Raw genomic sequence first — 21,871 nt, 5'->3', positions numbered from 1 at the left:
AACATGAAATTAAAAATGTACGTTATAATAATGATAAACAAAATGTTATTTGCGTACGTCTTACCATAACATCTATAACCACGTTAATCTAAACCAAACAATACACTTTATGCAATTCTATGAAATTATTCAAAAGCAGTTGCGTATAGTTCTGAAAAAGCTGTATAATGTTTCATTCATTTTTAAAGTGGCCAATTCTGTTTTGGAACATAACCAGCATTAATTCTAACGATACATATTACAACAAGTGGCAAGTAATTTATTCAATTTTACTTATGACATCATGTATTTATAATTTCTATATTACACCTAAAACTGTATGTGTGTTAGAAGGGAATTGCGATCATTCTTTATCCACAGAAATAAAAGGGATCTTTATCAGAATAGTTGCTATATCTTGTTTGATATCAAGATTGATGATATTTATAAAAGGTAAAACCCAACTAATACAGTATGAAAAATATGTTGAAAAAATGCACGTAATAACGCCAATGACTAATTCTGAAATTCAAATTTTGAAAAAAATATCAACACTTCTCATTATATGTTGTATATTACTAACAATACCACCCAATAGCCTAAGAGTATGGGATCTGTCTTTTAGGTCAGATTTTACAATGTTTGTATACATTTTCATGTATATTCAGAACTTAAGTATGTACTTTGTAGAAACTCATTTCGTCACATTGTGTTTCATTCTCTATCAAAAATTGGTTGGCATTAACAAAGATTTAATGGCACTTAAAATTGACACGGTTATACGAAACAATTATCCGTTCATGACACAAACTCAAGAAAAGTACGGTAAAATAAACAACACTTTGGATTACAATAAAGACATTTTGCATTCGCTGGCTACTGGTCATCCAATGACTGACATTGTCGAGCAATTGAAATCAAAACACAAATTAGTGCGTGATGCAGTTAGAACTCTTAACGATTTGTTCGGTGTCCACATGGGATTATCCATATGTGTGTTATGCCTATGCACCATGTTCGATATTTATTATTTTATTATAGGAATACTGTCTTTATCCAATTATAAAAGAATATTCTATCTCTGGATCTTACAATACACCGTTCGATTTGGATCTATTACGATTATATCACACTTAACAACGAAACAGGTAATTTAAATACTTTTTAAACATTAAAAATAGTATTTTATAGTATTTTATAGTATTATTTGATTAAAAACAATAATTTATCAATGAATCTGTTTATAATGTCACATAAAAATCATTACTAGTTCAAATTCTGTCATAAAGAAAAATCTCCATCATACAATTACATTCATATTATAATGGTTCAAATATAATAAAATATGGTTTTTTCAATATATATAATTGAATTATTTTGATTAGGTATTACAACTTTGCAAGAATGTTCGGCTCATGGTTGATTTATATTACGACCGATAACAACGAGGTGTTTTCGAAATCCTCATGCATTCTCCCTCATTGAACCATTGTGTCTTTCCTCCTTACACCCTAATTATAATCTTAAATATTAAGTAAATAAATATTATTTCCAATTGAAAGTTATACAATAACTTCTGGTCAAACAAATCTTATTAACAATAACTTCTGGTCAAACAAGTCTTATTAAAAGATAAAAGTACTTCCCCGTCATCTATCTCTCTCTCTCGCCACTTAATTCTATCTTTTAAGTATTAATTTCTATGGTAAAATAACTCCAATTATCAAACGAGAAAAGATTTTTAAAAAAATATAATCTCACAAGTAAATTTATTTATTATAGGTAGCGATTTTAAATGTTTGTTGCAGGCAAACAAATCTAAAATACTCATTACGGATATAAACAATCGGTATTTAGATTATAATATAAAAGATGAGGTAAAAAAATCAAAAATATCTTTATCCTGTAAAATCTTCATTTATTATTGAATATACATCTATTTGATTTTATAGTTACTACTATTCTTTGATCAAATGTGCAATAGTGAATTTGAATTTACAGCTTGTGATTTCTTCAGTTTAAATAGTCGTCTAATAACATCTGTAAGTTCCTATTATAAATTATATAATTTTAAAGTATAGAATTATTTAAAATTATCATAAAACAATTATTATAATAGGTTTGAAAACCTATACAAATAATATATATAAATATAGATTGTAGAAATTCGATTAACCGTTACTGCCGGGACCAGAACTATATAGTATAATATGATTGTTAATCGTAAAAGCGATTAACAAAAATTTTACAATAAACGTATATATTTTACGTGCGTATTATCAAAAAAAAATAATGCACATATATGCTACATATTACATACCATTACATACCATACTAAACACTACTAAAATAAAACTAAAAATTGTAAGAAAATATTATTTTATTTTATTTTTTGTCTCTCGAGTTCTTTTAGCTGCAATATTTCATATTTTATGTAGTCGTAAGACCAGGTTACTCGTCAGTCACTTATAATTTAAATTAAAAATAATTCATTTTGTTCGTTCACGTTACGTTTTTCGCATATGTTGGATATTAAAAAAAATTTGTATACACTTGATAATCGTCACAACGAATTTATCGCGATTGTCTCATTAATAATAGCGATGACGGATAACAGAGAGCGACGGTTAATCGAGTTTCTACTGTACATCAAAATGTTTAAAACAATAATTAAAATCATTACCACCAATAAAATATACTTTGATAAGTTTCAATTAATTTAATCTGAACAATTAAATCTAGGTTCCATAAAATATCAGTTTAGAGTTCATATTTGTTTGATACCCATAATTATTTATCTTGATTTCTAAAGAAACTGTAAATTAGAAAATTAGGTTGATTTAAAATGACTGCATGCTTACAATTAAAAATAGAGGAATTTTATATAGATCTTTGGAGTAATATTCTTCGTGAAATATAAATAGCTTATATCTTACAATTAATAAATAAAATGTATATTTATATAAATATTTATTTTATAATTTTACTATTAATAATTTGTTTACTAATTTGTATTTATTTTTATTTTTTGTAGACAGTTGCAGCAGGCACTTCATACCTTATTATACTATTACAACTTCATTACATAAAACAATAATTGTTAAAAATTTCTTTTGCGTACACCATTTAAATTGTAGAACTATCACTAGTACATAAGAATTATAATATAAGTATTTATATAATTTATTGTTATAATCAGTATACTTATTGATGCCTTATAAATAAAATGTGATAGATTAATAGTTTTTAGACAAAAATTATAATTTATAATAAAAACTAACTATAATAACATTACGAAATAATGACATCACATATAATTGAAATGTATGCCAGTAAAAGAATAAAAACAGTTGTTCAAGTGAAGTTATTTTTTAATTTTATAAACGTATATAGACTAATTAAAAAACTTCAATAAATGTTATTTACAATATATTATAATATATAAGTATTTTATGTTAGATTCCTCATTCGTTCAGAATTATTTCTAAAATCATTGGTTTTACGTTTATAAAAACAATCACCCGTTTCTGAAACAATTTTTTGGTAAAAATAAATATAAATAAATATAAAATCACAAATTTTTATTCATTATATAACTTTTAGTTTTATAGAATATAATATAAAATGAATGTCCTATAATTCTGTCAAAGATGGTATGTTATTATAATTATTATTGATAAAAAATTATTTACTTATTTGTTTTATATTTTCAATGCATAAAATGATAGACAGTTGAAGTTAACTTATCGATCCATAACATTATTGTTTTTTTTATATATTTTTACCCTTAATTTATTAAAAGCATATTTGTTTAAATCAAGCACATAATATTTTTTTTCTTTAAAATTATTTTATTGTTTATTTTTTATGAAAAAGTTGCTCTATATCTCATTTAATTCCCAAGAGGTGTAATGTATTTTGGAATATGACTAGTGTTACTTCTATCGATTCATACTACAAAAAATGGCATGTCATAATTTCTGTAGGTACTATTAGTTATATCGTGTTTTTTCAATATTTATATCACACCTAAAACTATATGTGAACTAGAAGGTTAATCTGCGATGATTTTTTATCTACTGAAATGAAAGGACTGTTTCCGAGAACAGAAGCTGTTAGTTGTTTGATATAAAAAATAATGGCTATGCAAAAAGGAAAAACTGAATTGGTGAAGTACTAAAAAAAAAAGTTGAACATTTTCACATAATGACATCAGTGACTCATTGGAAAATAAAAATCTTAAAAAATATTATTTGCACTCATAACAAGTTCTTTATTACTAAATGTACCCTCTAATTATGTCAGAATTTTGGTTGTATCTTTTAAATCAGAATCATCAGTTCTAGCACATGCTTTTAAGTATATTCATAACTTTAGTATGTATTGTGTAGAAACACATTTTACCATGTTGGGTTTTATTCTCTATCAAAAATTCGTAGATATCAACAGAGATTTAATGGCACTTAAAATAGATACGGTTGTACGAAACAAATACCCGTTTATAATATAATCACAAGAAAATTACGGCAAAAACAGCAACAATTGTAACTACAACAGAGAAATTTTACCATTCATATTCTGTCTGCTGGTCATCCAAGATTGACTTCGTCGAACAATTAAAATCGAAACACAAATTAGTTCGTAAAGCAACTAAAAATCTTAACGAGTTGTTCGGAATTCAACTAGGATTATCGATATGTTCATTATACTTGTTTACCATGTATGACCTGTATTACATTTTTTTGGAATAATGTTTATTTCCAGCTATAGAAGTATAATATACGGTTCGATATTACAATACATGGTTCAAATTGGCTCTGTCACAATTATTGCCCACTTAAAATCAAAAGAGATGATTTAAAGTATACATTTTATGATGTAAATAATACCATATCATACATTATATTTAATGAAAAAGGAAGATTTCTCATTCATTTTTCCAAATTAAATCTCAATATTCACACTAATATTATTATTTCACCTGACAGATATTAAGTAAAAATAATTAAATATTTGCTCATTGAATTTTTCTTCTAACATTCATATAAGTTACATTAATTTAATCACTATCTACATAAAATTCCCATCAGATGATAAAATTATTTATACAATGTAAAATGTTCATAACTTACACTTTTACTTTGTCAATATTTGATTCAATATTTTAACTGATATGCGCATAACTATTGGTCATTGATAATTTGAGATATGTCTCCCCCTACACGAAGAAGTCATGAACTTACATAGAGTAACCGTAACATACCTTATACTAAATATTAAATAAAAGTTGTTAATAATTAATATATTATAATCTTTCGTTTATATTCTTAATTCTTCTAAAAAAAAAAAATACAAATTTATTTTTAAGATCCTTAATATCCAATAAAGTACATATACATCCTTCCCAAACACAAGTTGTATTGTTTATTAATATTATTTAAAAAAATTGTTATAAGCAATGAAATATAAGATTCTCATTACGAATATAAACAATCATTTATTTACAAAAATAGAGGTTAATTTGTTTAAAAATTAAAAATATTACACAATTTAATAAAATTTCTTTTTAATTTTAGTTACAGTTGTTCTTTAGTTAAATTTCTAACTGTGTAGTTGAATTTACTGCTTGTGAGTTCTTCACTTTAAATACTCATCTTATTACACCTGTAAGTTATACATAAATAGTATAACTATAAAATTATATTTTCATATTTTAAAGAGGTTGAAACTTAATAAACTTAATAACGCTCAATTTTTTTCATTAATATGTAATAAAAATATATATGAAGAAATGTGTAGAACAATATCAACACATTTGGTCAAACCAAAATTCCTTTATTATTTTTCGTAAAATAACTTCTATAAAAGTAACAATTAAAACTATTTCTTAACTTTTATTTTTTATTTGGTGAAAATAAAAGCAACATTCTGATCAAAATTATTCACTCAGGTACAAAAAAAACAAATCATTATAAATTAAATAAATTCCTCGTTTTAATTTTCATCGGAATAAAAATAATATTAGTTATTTTTTTTTTAATAGATTTTGTGTTACATATAATCTCGACAGTTAGGGAAATATTAATTAGTAATACATAACGTATTCTAAAGTTTATCATAAAAAAAAATTGTATTTATTTTATAAATATTTGAAAATATCATTTTTAAACATTTAAATATTCTATACATTATTTTGAATAATGAAATCTAAATTATTAAGTCTGAAACTATTATTTACACTGTTATTTAGTCTTTTATATTATTTAATTAACTTAATTAATTTTATTTTAATCAATTATTTCTGAATTGGTTCATTTTACAATAAACTATTTTTATTAGTTGCAGACTGTTACTGCACGTTCGACACATATCATAATATTATTGCAATTTAATTTTATTCAATATTCTTCTACCTAACATCATGTAGTAAAATACTAGAAATTATTTTAAAGAGTACCTTTCGAAGAAAAAACAAAGTCTACTAATGAATAATGAATTAATAAGTGATTCCTATAAACAAGCGATACTTCACATTTTTAATGGTTAAAAATTCAAGCTATAGCTGTTTATTCAATTATTAGACTATAATAAGTCAGTTTTCTATATTTCATATCGAAGATATTATTCTTTTACTCTACGCGTTTACCTAGACTATTATTTTAGAAATTATGTTTATATTAGTTTTCAATAAAATGCGAAACAATATTGGAATATTTTTTTCTTTAATATTATTACTTTCTGGTGTTTATTGTTATGTAAAATCTCCAGAAGTCATGAAAGCATTACATAATTGTGAGTCTTCAAAGTCTAATCTTGTTATGATGGCTATGGTTCCTCGAATTATAACTATTGCTAGTGCATTATCTAAAATCATGAATATGTATACAAATATAAGTGCGTATTTTAAGTACAAGAAAAAAGTCAAAGAGTACGAAGCTAATTTTCCAGTTGAGTCAAAAAAAAAAAAAAAGGGAAATTTTTTTATTATTTTTATCATATTAATTTTTGTACTCGTAATATTTTCATTTAATTCATACAAAATTGTTTTGCTTCATTATTATTGCCGAGATAATACAATGATTTTATTTTTTGTAATATTTTATGTACAAAATTTCAGTATGTGTATGACAGAAATAGAATTTATTGCACATTGTTTCGGGTTATATCAAAAATTTCAATCAATTAATGAAGAAATGTATATTTTGAAGTCAAAAACGATTTCCACAAATCGATATCCGCTAGTATTAATATGGAATAAACATAATAATAATCAAGTAGGAGCCGATTCCATTTTTTATTCTCCGAAAATCAAAAAATACCCGGCGGACAATAGTATTGATGTACTCAAAATGAGACACCAGTTTATATCTGACTTAGTCAGCGACCTGAATGAATTATATAATTTCCAACTGGGATTATCTCTATCTGTTTTATTTATCATGTCATTGTTAGATATTTATGACACCGTATCCAAAGAAAATACGACTACAAAAACATATTTACTTTTCTACGGATGGATGGCACAGTATTTACTAAGATTTTCTTTCATTGTTCTTACAACACAAGCCACTTCTAAACAGGTACAATGATTGACTAATAAAAATTATTCTTAAAAATTATAATTTAATAAGCTATAAACATGTTTAGTACTGTAGATGGTGTTTAAAATACGAAAATAAGAATAATAAAATAATTATAATTGAATTTTCAAAAATCTTTAAACATACTTTTGTAGAATATTTGATATTCATCAGTGAAATATTTTTATTTTTAGGCTAACAAATCAAAAACACTATTAACTGATATAGATAATAGATATTTAAATAATAATACAAAAGAAGAGGTAATTATAATAATACTATACAGATTGACTTAAATAAATATTTGTACTATTTTTTTGTTTTCAGCTACGATTGTTTCTTAGTCAAGTATCAAGTCATCCGGTGGAGTTTACAACTTTTGATTTTTTCACGCTGGATGCGCACCTTATTACTTCTGTAAGTTAATGATACACTATTTTTTTTTTTTTTATAAATTTCATGCTAAATAATTTATTATTATTCCATTGTGAAATTTTACAATTCAATGTTCAATTTAATAATAAGTTTATTATGTGACACTAAACTATGTATATAATAAAGCTTAAACAATTTGTGTGTTTCTAAATCAGTTTATAAGTACTTTTATTATTTTTTTTTTTTTTTTTTAAACAGTGTATTTAAATTTATCAATTTATTTTCATAACAACTAAATTTTTAATTACATTTATATCACTTTTATTTTCAGGCTATAATTGCAGGAACAACCTATCTCGTTATTTTGTTACAGTTCCGTTGAATCAAGAAAAAGGCGAATAACACAAATATTAAACGTTATGAATAAAAATAAATAATTATTTACATTTAACTCTTAAATGTATAACCTAAACTATTTATGTAAATAAATTGAATTAATAATAATTAGTTCACTTGATGGCTATTAATTTTAACCATGAAATGTAAATACAAAAATATGTTTAAAAAAAGATCAAATACTTTTAATATTACCTTTTATAATATAATTTCATATATATAATTGTATACATACAGACATGAATTAAATAATTTATAGTATTAATACTATAATCAAATAATACGTAATATATTTTTTTTACTAGTGGCTAAAATAATTTGAAATAAAATACTATTGTCTATAATACATTATATTATGTTTAATTTTTAATGTTTAATTTTAATTATGTTTAATTGTGTAATATATAATAAACTTTGTTCAGGCCCATGTCGATGGGGGTGTGAATAGTACGTATGCACCAGACGCAATGACCACTGGGGCCCCAAAATTTTTTATTATTTTTATAATTAATTAAATAACATTAATAACATAAACGAATGTTGACTTGAACGAGTTGTATGAATTATTCTAAACCTATCTATGATAGTGTTCACATCAAATATCAAGAACGCAAAAATTATATAGTTGCCTCATTATATTTTATTTTTCAAAATCAATTATTTAAATATAAGTTAATTTTTGTGCAATAGAATAAATTTGATTTTTAAATAAATTATGTGATTTGATAACTTAAGTTAAAGCTTATAAATGTAAGAGGTGTCACAAATGTGTGATTTCCTCCTCATGTTTCCATTCATGGTCAACTGTCGTAAATTATTTATATTACTTATTGTACATACTGTATAGATCGTAATTTTTCAAATAATGTCAAATTATTTAAAAAAAAAAATAAATAAATAAATTATGTGGGTTTAGTATGATAGGTTATTATCTACATGTTTTGTTCTACCTAAACAGTTTAAGTTATATTACTTATATTGTTCTTTAGCTGTTGATTATTCTTATATTAATTTAATTAATACAAAATAAGTACTGTAGTTAAAATAAAAACTATAATAAAAATCCAAGATGATAGTAGATAGATGTAATACTAAACCAGTAGTAATTAAAATTATATAATAAATATTTAATACATAAGATAATTAGAATAAACAAATTTATGTAGATGGCCCCCCCCAAAAAAATCCGAAGCCTTAAATAGGAGAATTAAAAAACGAAAATTATAAGATAAGGATAATTTGTCTAGGCAAATTAATATATTTTTGTCGAAATCAGTTAAAGGTAATAATTACTCTATTATTACAAATTCTTTAACTTACCCGTGTACTAGTAAAACAGAATTATTTAGTGATTTACCAGATATTAATTCTCTAGACTATGTGAAGATCATGTAGATTTTTCCATTCATTTAAAAAATGATTTGTCCAAATAAACATCAACAAATCAAGATAATAATTCGGAATTCATCAATTCAATATCTTTCTTGTCCTCGTACAAAGAAAATTTTCAAAAGATTGGTTTTTAAATAGTCCCAAATGATAATAAAATTGAACGTAATTGGTTAATGTATAGTGATGATATAAAACCCATATATTGTTTTAATGTCTGATATTTCCTTTATGAAAAATAAGTAAGGCATTTATGATAGAACCAAAAAAAGGATTTAATGATTGGAGAAAATTTAATCCGAAAATTCCTGATTATGAAAACACATTTGAACATAAATCTAACGTATTTGCATGGAAAAGTTTTGAAAAACGTTTAAGAGGGGAAAACATTGGATAAAAAATTGCAAAAAGAATTTTTAAATTAAAAAAAAGATGGAAGAAAATTTTCAAAATCATCTATGGTTGGGTTTGTTTTTGTTTCTACTTTGTTATTGATTAATCTGTAGTAACATTTATATAAAATAAAACATAGTAATTAAATAGTAATTAAAAACAATTTTATTTGGATATCCGGTAACCAAGTAGTTTTGAAAGCCAAAAATGTTCTGCCTAGAAAGAAACTGAGACCAAATTGTATTGTTCTTCGAAAAATTAGAGGCTCAATATAGAGCAGTCGATAAATCTGTAAACCTTATGAGTTGTGATTGCTTTCTTACTAACGATAAAAATTTAAGCAATCTGTTTAAGTGATGATAAATGGAGATTATCTTGTGCAAATATTTTACCACTGATGATTGTATACGTAGTTATTCTGAATTTCAGTTATGATCAGCATAGCCAATATCTCTTAAGCTCCTCGCTTATTCTTACCATTTACGTTAATATGTTAGCATTGATAATCGATAGTCGATAGTTACAGTCACAATAATTTCTAAATAAAATCATAATGTGTTTGCTATAGTAAATAGTATTACACCGGAACAATGACCGTACATAACGTTCGGCTTGTCAAAACACCACGTATCGGGATTTTTAAACTTTATATGACCGTCGTATTTATTTTTGTTTTAAATTTCAACTACAGCAATGATATAAAGTTAAAAATTAAATAGCCCCTTTAAAAAAAAATATATATAAATATTATGACATCACATTGTTTAGATGAGTATTTCACTTCTTATGTCGGTTTATCATGAATACTATGCATTTATTCCCCTCACTGTTGTATATTGCAACGACATTCGACAATGAAATATCATATTGATAATAATACCAATTATTTATACTCAGTGTCAAGTTTACTCCTTTGCCTTTGATGTCATATTCAATTCGACTTTTAAGTATATTAGCTCAAATAAAAATTGGTATTTTATTTAATGCTAACAGCTATTAGGGCCTTGTTTTCATTATGGAGTTTGATTGTTTGAATGACTATAATTTTTACACAAATGAGTGGATAAATTTGATCAACACTGATGACTCTTAAGTTTCAGTGAAACTATTTCACCGTACATATGCATCTATAATTGTATGTATCAGTATTAAATCTAAACCTATTGAATTTTATTTAATAATTATAAAAATAAAATATTTAACACAAAGGTATTACAAGGTATTTAAAGATGTTAGCAAGTTAACAAAAATGTTATTTTGTATTTTATAGCAATGCTCTTTATATGCATCATATTGGATGAAACTAAATTGCTATGTACAAGTGTATTATATTATTACAAATAACATATTATATAATGGTTTTAAACAGGAACCTAAGTTATAAGAAGGCTTTTAAAGTATCATATTAAATATTTAAAAACAATTTCAAGAGCTAGAAGTTGACTTTTTCAAGTACCTATGTAAAAGATGGATATAATGATCACTTATTGTAATTATGAGTAAACAAATTGATCTTTCCATTTTAGTGTAATTCGATCAATTTTTACGTAGTATTAAAACTAACCATATAATTATTTAAATTCCATTTTTTCTGGTTTACATTACAATATTTTGAAATATTATAAAACATAATTTCGTAAAATGTATAAGTTCTATTTAAATAAGCTAAAAATTTTCGTAGAAATAATGTATTCTGTATTATTGGTGATTTCGTGTGTCTATACGTATTTAAAAGCTCCCGTTGTTATTTACTTACTTTCTTCAGGCTCTAATTCAGCGGTATTAGATATATTATCTATGTTTTCACGATCTGTTGCAATAGTATGTCTCATATCTAGGATTACAATTTTATATAAAAGCACAAGTGATTTTTTTGTGTACAAGAAAAAAATCGAATATTATGAATTATATTATCCAATGGAATTGCTGAAAAAAAAAATTCAACGTATCTTCAATACAAGTATTTTGTTGGCATACATAGCTATTATATTCCCTTTAAATATATATAGAATTTATTTAATTTATCATAACTATCGGAATATGATATTGGTGCTGTTTTATATGATGATGTACTTGCAGAACATCAGTATTTGTTGGACAGAAATATGCTTTATTGTAAATTGTATGGGGTTATACCTGAAATTTCAAACAATCAATTACGAAATGGCTGAGTTAAAGGCAGAAAGTATAAAAGCAAATAAATTTCCGGTCGTGTTACAAACCGAAAGACGTAGCAATCGTTTAACTGATCCGGGATCTACTGATGGGTTTATTTCGTCGAATTCCAGTGTTCATCATTTGGCTAACTCTATTGAACAACTCAGAATGAGACATCAGTTCGTCAGATGTGCTGTTATTGAACTTAGTAATTTATATAGCATTCAAATAGTATTGTCCGTATGCGTCTTATTTGTAATGACATTATTCGATATCTATGCACAAGTGACCAATAAGGACAAAATAACCAAAACACAAATACTCTTCTACGGATGGCTGTTTCAATACTCATTCAGATTTTGTATAATAATTCTGACCACACACGTAACCACCAAACAGGTACCTATATATAGTCTTATATAGTTGTCTAATATTAAGTTCAAATTAGATATGTCTAACTTGCATTCAAAGTTAGTCAATTTTTCAATTTATTTTTATAAAATTGTGTATAATACGGTTTACCTAATACTGATTTAAATGGTGAATGTAGCAGCCGTAAAACGGTTTTGTTATTTATTTTTCTAATGAATATTTGAATAATTGAATACTTAAGATATATTAAATGCTTAGTTCAATATGTATTTTACATTTATAATTTTTTATTTGATAACAGGCAAATAAACCAAAAGTGATAATAACTGACATAAATAATCGTTACATAGATAATAACTCAAAAGAAGAAGTAAGTATAAATTGATACTCCTAATTATTATATTAAGTTATAAATTATGTAAAAATGTTCTAGCTACAGTTATTTTTAAACCAATTGTCTGGTCGTTCAGTTGAATTTACTCCTTGTGATTTTTTTACTCTAAATACTCATCTTATTACTTCTGTAAGTTAATATTAATATATATGAATACTTTTTAATTTTTAAATACAATTTATAATATAATTTTTGTTGATTGCTTGTATTTGTATTATATTATAATTTAAATAATTAAAGGACTACAACTATATAATGATAAGATATAAGTACTTAATATTAATTATACATTTTAAGTATTTTTAAGTATTTTTTTTATGGGATTAGACATATATTTTATTCTAGTTTATGTAGATTGGCAATACTTTTCAATATACTCGTATTATATTATCTTTTATTTTATTGCTACCAAAAATGGCAAATAATTAATCGATTTATGCTAAATTCAAATTTTTCAAAACACCTCCAGACATTATAAATTTAGTTTTAAGTAAATTGTATATTTATTATGTATTTTTAAATATGGGAATTTAAAAAAAATTAACTATACATAACTAAAATAACTAAAAACACATTATAATTTTTTTTTCTACTATACTTATCTACTCATTTTTTATTTTTCAGGCAATTGTTGCAGGAACAACTTATTTAATTATTTTATTACATATATCTACAAATAAGGAAAAAATCACATAATTATCATTAATAATGATATGACAAATTAAGTGGTAGAATAAATAATTATATTTATGTGCTCATATAAATTAAACAAGGTATGTAAACATTTTAAATAAAAATAAATAATAATTTTACTGTTGGTATAAAAATATAAATGTTTGTACAAAAAAATATAATAAATTGTATTGAGTATCTAAGAGTTTGTTTTTATGACAATTAACATTTATTGTCTTTTTATAGGTATTATGTACATCACTGTTATACTAATAAGTATAGCAACTATCAAAAAGAAATATATGTTTCTGGGAATCAGTCATTTCAAAGTAGATTATATGACAATTAAAATTAATTATAATTAAAAAATTACAATATTTAAACATGTTATATCAAAGTGTGAATGGAGTATACACTTGTAGAAACCTATCTAGAATTTCCGAATCAAAATGATTATACGCATTTTCAAGCTTTTTATTAGTTTTACGAAGGTTATTAGATAAATTTTTAGGTCTTACAGACGAAACCCTTTTACCTTGATTCCGAAAATTTTGTAAATTCTTATTACGATTATATTTTTTTTCAATTTTAGTGTCGTTATTTGAACATATTCCATTATTAATTATTTGTATTATATGTATAGGAACCATCTGTTTATTATCTTCTTCGTTTGCATGAAAAGTCTTTAAAGTAACTAAATCACAAAGTTTTCCAGTTTTATCAGAATTGCTGCCGTCGTTTTTTATTGATGTTTGTGATGCACTCAGTTGTGAATCCATATCTGAAGAATGATTTATAGCTAAAGAATTTTCATTATCTCTATTAAGCAGATGAAAATTGCCAGTTAATAAATTTGTTAACGATATTGTCATGTGCTGTCCATTTGATTTCTTAATCGGTATAAGAATATCAGAAATATACTCAGAGCCATTATTATTATCATAATCGGTATAACCTAAAAGTGGTATTTTAAATATACTATTATTCACTTTCAATTGAAGAAGTTTTTCAAATCTACTCTGATTAAAATATTTTCTATCGAGAATCTTTATATCGTATTTTATAAAATCCGAAGTACTTATATTATCTTCATTCAAATCATAACTAGATAAATTTGACTCTGGTAAATATTGTTGTTTTTCAATGTTTATTTCTTCGCCGTTGTTCTTCGTCCACATAGAATAATCATCATTCTCAGGTCGAATGATTGGTACTGACTGTAAAAAATTAAAATCTGGTGTATTATGGAATTTGTTTCCATACAAAGGTTGCTGACTTGGATGTTGGAAAAATAATCTAGAATTTCGGTTTGACAATTTAGGCTTTTCCGTTGCTTCATTAAATATTATTGGCTTCAAATCATCATATTTATAAGGTGCATGTTCATGATCAAAATGATCTCCTGTTGGGGGTACTTTTAGAAGTTTAGCTTGTGGTAATTTATTCAAATTAGATTCATATTTCAATTTTTTTAAGTTTGGACTTGATCCATTTTTTTTAGTAAAAACTAACGAGTCTGTTGTTTTATCATCGTTTAAAGTATTTTTATTTCTTAAAACTAACCCTGATTTATCGAAGATATCATATTTTTCTATCGGTAATTTTTGGTTTGAAATTGAAGACACTAAAATATCTGTTATATTCCTATCATTTAGAGAGTTTTTTAATTTACGTTTTGATATTATATTATTATTTTTTTTTTGTGATGTTATGCTTAAAGGATTTAATGTTTGAATAAGCTGAATAGGCTTAGATTTGTTTAATTGTAAAGCAGTTTTATTTACAATAATACGTTTTTCATCTGTTGGATCATTTTCAATAATTCTCGATGTATTTTTTGGTCCTGTATATATTTTAGTGTTATCAATTTTTTTTACTAAACCTAATTGGGAATTTCGAGAATTTACTGTTTTTTTCATATTATCGATATTCTCTTTGATAGTTTTATCCATGTAAGATCCTGTAATGAGTTTTCTTGTATTATTTTCAGTAATATTAACGTCATTATAATCCAATCCAATATTTGATTTTTTTGACATAGTTTTAAATAAAGGCTTAGTTATACTTTGCATTGATACAGGTGATACAATCATAGAATTTTTTTTTTTGTCCACCGGTATAGAAAAAGCATTATATCTACCATAGTTTCTTTCTGTGTGTATTTTTGAACTAATTGGAGCATCAAATTTAAATTTTGTTACAACGTTTTTTAAAGATATATCTGCATTATTTTTATCAAGATTTTCGCTTTTTCTTGATTTTTTTTCTATACTTTGTGGTAAAATTTGACTAGAAATTTTATTTTGTGGTCGGTCTAATATCTTGGAAGTACTATTCGTCATATCTGTATTTGTGTTAGTTTTGTTTTTATTATTAAATGTTTCAAAACTATTTTTCATGTCAGTCTGAGGTTTTCTTAAAACATTTTGTTTAAGTTGTATAATATAATTTCTAGGATACTTCTGAGATAAAATCTTGTGAATGGATGGTATTCTTTTATTTTTTATTTCATCGACATTATAGGTTTTTTCATTGTTATTTATTTTTTTTTGGTCCTCAAATTTCAAATCGGAATTTTCAGATAAAATATTTTGTAAGTTTGTATTTACTTTATGACCCCTTTTAATCTGTGAATTGTTATCTTTAACAGTGAGCACTGACTTTTGAATTTTTTTATTTTTCGGTACATCAACTTTAATGCTCGCAATAAAAGGTATTTGATTTTTTTCAAATAAATTAAAATTCAGTCCATTTTTATTTTTTATTAAAATTGTTTCATTTCTATTATTTTCCTTAATATTTTCATCGTTTGTTTTTTGTGATTTATTTGATCGTTTTTGACCTTTAACTTTAAAATTCTTTGGTGATGTGTATGTATCAGTTTTTATTTCTGTGATATTTTTCATTATTGTTGAACTCATATTCTTAATAGTTTTCTTATTGCAGCTACAATTTAAATTATCTATCTTAACTGAAATTGAATTTAATTCCTCTGGGTTATCGTTTTCATCAAGACTAGACTCAACAATTTCATCTGAAGTTTTAGTTTTTAATTTATCATTTATATCAAATTTTTGATCTTTGATTAACTCAACATTTGACGTAGTTTTAAAGTTACCTGTGATTGATTCTAATGACTTATCTTGATTTCTATGCGCTTTGTGATTTGAATTTTTTTTTTTTTCAAATGGGTCTGTAAGATCTGCAGTTGTAAATTTACAATTATTACTATCATCTATTATAGTAGAACCTAATTTATCTTTTGATTCGAATGACAAATAAAGAGGTCTTGGGGTTTCTCTAGTAACTAAAAAATGTTCATTATTTTCTAAAATTGGAGATATTGAAATTTCTTTATTTTCTTGTGTTCCAGTTACTTTCAAATTATTTAAGTTATCAGAAATATCTTGATTAGTTTCTATTATTTGATCGTTTGAATTTATTAAATCATCAAATGTGTTCATATCACCTCTTGAAGTAGTTTTATTTTTATATATTAATTCATTTGTGAGATTAATTATCACAGGATAAAATTCATGAGTTTTGTTTCCTTTAATTTTATTTTTTACCCACTTTCCATTTACAGATATATTTTCAGGACTGAAATCAAGTTTATCCATAATACAATTTCCTTTCATTTTTTCAAATGTAAGTTTTAATTCTCCTTCGGAAGAACTGTTTGTCTTTTCAGCTGATTTATTTTTTAATGAAAGTAGTTCATTACTTTTCTGTACTAAAAAATCTTTGCGGGAGAGAGATTTTGATTGTTTTGCTTTATCTAATTTTTCAATTAATTGTTTTAAAATATCAATGAAATAATCGTCATAAGTTTGTTTCAATTGTGAACTACAATTATTATGAATATTATTAGGTTCTTCAGGATTTGTATTTTGTTTTAAAAATTTACAATCTCTACATCTGTGTTCCGATATTTTCTCATCCTCTATACTTTCTGTCAATAGTTCTTCTGATTGTTGACGCTTTATTGAACCTAATTTTTTCTGTATGCATCTTTTTCTTTCATGTGATTTGCTTACATTATTGGTTACTGGATTAGAATTACTTTCTATTTCAGTATTTATATTACAATTATCTATTAAGCCATTAGTGTTTTTTTCTTTATAATTATAATAATTTACACTATCATTGTTAAACATCGTATCTTGTTCGTTTCCAGATTTTAAATCTAATATAACTTTAATATACTGTTTGGGAGTATCTTTTTCATTATGTTTTCTTGGAATATGTCTTTGGATTCGATTTTTTTGCGTACAAATTACTGATGCTGAATCTTTTAACGGTCTAGCAATACGTGGATAATGGATCATCCGTGAATCATTACGCTCAACTTTCGTCATGTTGTAGTTGTAAAGGATTGAATCATTGTCAACAAATTTCCTGGGGAAAAAAATTGTATTTTTTCATGATTAAAAATAATGAAATGTATATAAGTATGAAATAAATAAAATATTTATTTATATTATTGGGCATTATAAGTAACCAACTGAATTATTCAGCTTAACACAGAACAGTATTCGGGACATATATACATACAATTTATAACATACTTAAAATTTTATTTTAGTATTAACATATCATAGTAAAATAAAATATGTATTAAAAATAAATATGCATGCTTACTTATTCAGAAATATTTCTTTCAATCTTACAGTCGATTTATTGCTATTCGTATCAATCAATTTATAATGTACATTGTTCAATAATGTTAATTGATTTTCAGCCGACACTAAAATGAAAAAAATTAATCCTAGAACTGAAAATCGCTGATGCATTGTTTCACCTAAATAAATTAAAACAAAGTAATTAAATTACATTTTTAATTTACTTTCACTCAAAATATAGCTTTTTATTAGTCATGGACAAAATATTATAGTTTATTCGAATATATATTTACGTAAAATGCTATATAAAGCTAAAAAAAAAGCAAAACTCTATAGTTAAAAAATATAGTCAAGACTTATTTCATTAAAATTGTAAATTATCACACCATTTTAATATATAATCATAATTTACACTTTTAAAATTAAAATAAACCAAAACTATTTCTTATTTTTAGAAAAAAATGTTGGTTCTAAAAATCAATTAAATACTTAATTTATTATTAATTTTCTATATAAGATAGGTAACTAAATCATTTTCAAGACTCCCATTAAATAGCGCCACACATTTAAAAAAAGTGGGAGTGTTGTTCGGGATACGGCCTAAAACCCAGAACTCGTGAATCATTTTAAATAATAAATGAATACTTAAATTTAAAATATACATATATTTAAATAAGTGACTACTAAAATTTAATTTACAGAAAAAATAACTAAGGGCATTAATAAATAATTTACTAATATTAGAAGCGATAGGTATTCTTGGAATTCTTCGAGAATAATTCAATTTATAATTTTGTACATAAGCAGCGACCTATTATGAATAGTATGATTCTTAAAAATAATCAAAACAATCTTTCGATGTTGAATTTAAAAATACATGTACAAATACAAAAAAATAACAATATTATGATGATTGCATACATTCTTGTGTCATTAAACTTGTTCGTGACAACCGGACAGAGCATGTGTTACTTAATAACTAAATAACAAAACAATGAATTAAGGAAGTTTTTATTAAATACAAACAAAAACACACATTAGACAATACAAAAAATATAACAAACACTAATATCTAAACCCTTAATTATTCTGATTGAGCACAATAAATATTTAATATCACGTATTCTAAAAAGTGAATTTTTACAAAAGATAATGTTATACTTAATATAAAAATATTTTTAATTTACTAGTTAGTTAGTTTACTTAGTTTTACTAAAACTTGAAGCTATATTAGCTCTAAGCAATAAATATATAAACAGTGGATTTATTGTTATTATTTTTTTATCTTGCATAATGCCATTATTTTAATTATAAATGAGAAATAAAAAAGAACAAAATGAAAGGAAAAAATGCTTTTAACTATCGATATATATAAATTTCAATTATATGAGATAAAATTATAATTGTATTATTTAAAAATATTTGCCCTAGTCCATAGGGAATTAAACAAGAACTTATTTACCTAAACTTATATTATAATTACATAACAATAATGTTAACTGTTATTATTAACTTATTTGATAAAATCAGTCTAATGATTATTCCTATATAACTTTATAAACATTTGTTTAACCAACTTGATAACAAAATTATTAGGTACCCCAATGTGTTTCATAAGTATATATGGTATAAATATTTTTAATAAAAGGCTGATTCACCCGTTCTCATTCACTCAGAAACATTTATTGTATATCGATTTCAAATTCATGAGAACAATTTATTTATATCAGTCACTCTTCTTATATCTCATCCAGCTACTGAAAATTATCCGACCCTTATATCTCGTCCTCCATTTTCCTTCTTGGACAGAATTTTTAAATAATTTAGAACAAAACCTAATATGTTTTACTACATTTTATGTGTACGTTTCTTTAAAATTATACAATCTATAATTTCTTGACTTAAAAGTAATATACAAATTCGTATTTATTTTATTTTGAATTTATTTATAAATTTGCTTTTATACTAACATAAACTGTTAAGAAGATCGAAAAAGGATCTTACATACTTTCTAAGTTTAATGACCAATCCAATGAAATTCCGTACATATGTTTAAAAATTTAACATTTTGAATAATTGTTTTAAAAAAACCATAATAGCAAGAAACATTATTCAGTAATATTGCTTAATAATAACATTTTTTGCATACGTCAATCTATATATTATTATATTTATATTTATTAATAAAACTTTTGTATTTAGGGTATTATAATTACCAAACAAGTAAAAAATAAAATGCATTATGAAACAAAATTGAGTGTGTCATTATAATAATAATCTATGAATTTTAAATACATTTTAAATAATAATATTTTTCGATTCGCATTTTTAAAATACATATAGTTAAAGAACTAAACAAATACAACTACCTACTCTTAATATGCCTATATAATTAAAAAATTATGACTGTCTTACGCATAACTAACAAATGCGAAAAATTCTGAACATTTGTCTTACATTATTTATAATTTATAAAATATAATCTTACCACGTGTTATAAATCCTCGAAACATTCACACAACGCAGTTCAGCCGAGACGTTTAACTGCTGAAAAAACGTGTAACTGAATTCCATCGACTACTTGTTATTGTGATATCATAACGATTGTTCATGGTGTACACAACAAGAAGTTACGATGTGACATCTGATTGAGATAATGTAAACATAATATTAAAGTACATAGTATTTTCTTTCATCTTCTGACACCATTTTCACATAATGTTTTATTGTTTAATAAACATTTTATTGTTGCCAGTAAAGATAATCATTTCGTGCGTATTCAGATAGAAGTTGAATATATATATATATATATATATACTTATTATATTTATGTGTTGTAGACAATTAAGCCAAATTTACCATCACATGAACTGAAAATGGCTTTTTTACTAAATAAGCAGTAGTATCAAAACCGAATTTAAGCGTGAAACATTAAGGACACTTAAAAAATTGCTTTAAGAATGTATTTAGTCTTAATGATAATGAATTGTAGCGATGGACGAAAATATTCACGATTGCAAATTATAAAAAATAGATTGAGGACTAAAATTAATAAAAATCGTCTGAATCACTTGTCAATTTTAAACACTGTATGCAATGTTTTAGATGATATATCATTTAAAAATATAATAAATTACTTTGCTAAGAAGAAATTCAGAAAAAAACAATTTAAATAATAAATGTATAATATCTTTATTTTAATTTTAAATATCGTTGTGGCTATCATATTATTTTGATTTGTATTATAAATATACATAATATATTTTAAATTAAATAAAAATAAAAAAGGGAAAGTTAAAAAAAGGTAATGCTTTACCTACTTTATTATTATTTTAAAAGAGTATCATAAAAAAATGTAGATAAATTAAATGTATTTTCTATAGATGCTGAAAGACTTGTTCAAAAAGTATAATCTGAATATTATATAAAACATTAGCCTTGAATTATTGTTTGCCCATGAACCTCCAAAAGTGTAAATCCGTTCCCAAAGTAGCATAAAATGTTATTTGAATTATTTTCCATGGGGTTTTGCAATTTATAGT

At 24.1% G+C, this 21,871-nt stretch overlaps 4 protein-coding genes across 4 annotated transcripts; 3 read left to right on the top strand and 1 right to left on the bottom strand.

Moving 5' to 3' along the window:
- The first annotated feature begins 29 nt into the window (after positions 1-29).
- LOC112688438 lies at positions 30-3,097 on the top strand. The gene is made up of 4 exons (XM_025561610.1): positions 30-1,127; positions 1,788-1,856; positions 1,932-2,021; positions 3,014-3,097. Exons 1-4 carry the CDS (start codon positions 168-170, stop codon positions 3,074-3,076), a joined length of 1,182 nt encoding a protein of 393 aa, XP_025417395.1. The 5' UTR covers positions 30-167; the 3' UTR covers positions 3,077-3,097.
- Positions 3,098-7,328: 4,231 nt separating this feature from the next.
- LOC112688369 lies at positions 7,329-8,401 on the top strand. The gene is made up of 4 exons (XM_025561534.1): positions 7,329-7,559; positions 7,754-7,822; positions 7,887-7,976; positions 8,266-8,401. The coding sequence occupies exons 1-4, from the start codon at positions 7,329-7,331 to the stop codon at positions 8,314-8,316; spliced, it is 441 nt and encodes a 146-aa protein (XP_025417319.1). The 3' UTR covers positions 8,317-8,401.
- A 3,352-nt stretch (positions 8,402-11,753) lies between these two features.
- Positions 11,754-13,692, top strand: LOC112688462 (the record flags this gene model as incomplete). The annotated part of the gene is made up of 4 exons (XM_025561649.1): positions 11,754-12,668; positions 12,943-13,011; positions 13,075-13,164; positions 13,660-13,692. Coding segments are annotated over exons 1-4 (1,107 nt in total), but the record flags the coding sequence as incomplete, so codon positions are not given.
- Positions 13,693-14,099: 407 nt separating this feature from the next.
- Positions 14,100-20,872, bottom strand: LOC112688367 (MATH and LRR domain-containing protein PFE0570w-like). Its single transcript, XM_025561533.1, has 4 exons — positions 20,818-20,872; positions 18,349-18,508; positions 16,521-18,105; positions 14,100-16,439 (listed from the first exon to the last, which is right to left on the bottom strand). Exons 1-4 carry the CDS (start codon positions 20,840-20,842, stop codon positions 14,100-14,102), a joined length of 4,110 nt encoding a protein of 1,369 aa, XP_025417318.1. The 5' UTR covers positions 20,843-20,872.
- Positions 20,873-21,871: the final 999 nt, after the last annotated feature.

The sequence above is a fragment of the Sipha flava genome, unplaced genomic scaffold, assembly GCF_003268045.1.
Source record: "Sipha flava isolate LNK unplaced genomic scaffold, YSA_version1 38_pilon_pilon, whole genome shotgun sequence".
Lineage (NCBI taxonomy): Eukaryota > Metazoa > Arthropoda > Insecta > Hemiptera > Aphididae > Sipha > Sipha flava.
Note: the sequence above shows the minus strand (reverse complement) of the source record. Positions and strands in the feature narration are given on the sequence as shown.

Excerpts from the sequence above, each read along its gene's own strand:
- LOC112688438 (XM_025561610.1), top strand. The coding sequence starts at position 168 with ATGTTTCATTCATTTTTAAAGTGGCCAATTCTGTTTTGGAACATAACC. Across the intron at positions 1,128-1,787 it reads CACACTTAACAACGAAACAG|GCAAACAAATCTAAAATACT; the intron begins GTAATTTAAATA and ends TGTTTGTTGCAG. Across the intron at positions 2,022-3,013 it reads ATAGTCGTCTAATAACATCT|ACAGTTGCAGCAGGCACTTC; the intron begins GTAAGTTCCTAT and ends TATTTTTTGTAG.
- LOC112688369 (XM_025561534.1), top strand. The coding sequence starts at position 7,329 with ATGAGACACCAGTTTATATCTGACTTAGTCAGCGACCTGAATGAATTA. Across the intron at positions 7,560-7,753 it reads CACAAGCCACTTCTAAACAG|GCTAACAAATCAAAAACACT; the intron begins GTACAATGATTG and ends TTTTATTTTTAG. Across the intron at positions 7,823-7,886 it reads ATAATAATACAAAAGAAGAG|CTACGATTGTTTCTTAGTCA; the intron begins GTAATTATAATA and ends TTTTGTTTTCAG.
- LOC112688367 (XM_025561533.1), bottom strand. The coding sequence starts at position 20,842 with ATGTTTCGAGGATTTATAACACGTG. Across the intron at positions 18,106-18,348 it reads AAAGAAATATTTCTGAATAA|GAAATTTGTTGACAATGATT; the intron begins GTAAGCATGCAT and ends TTTTTTCCCCAG. Across the intron at positions 16,440-16,520 it reads GATCAAATAAATCACAAAAA|TTTGAAAAAAATCAAATACC; the intron begins ACAAACGATGAA and ends AATTTTAATTTA.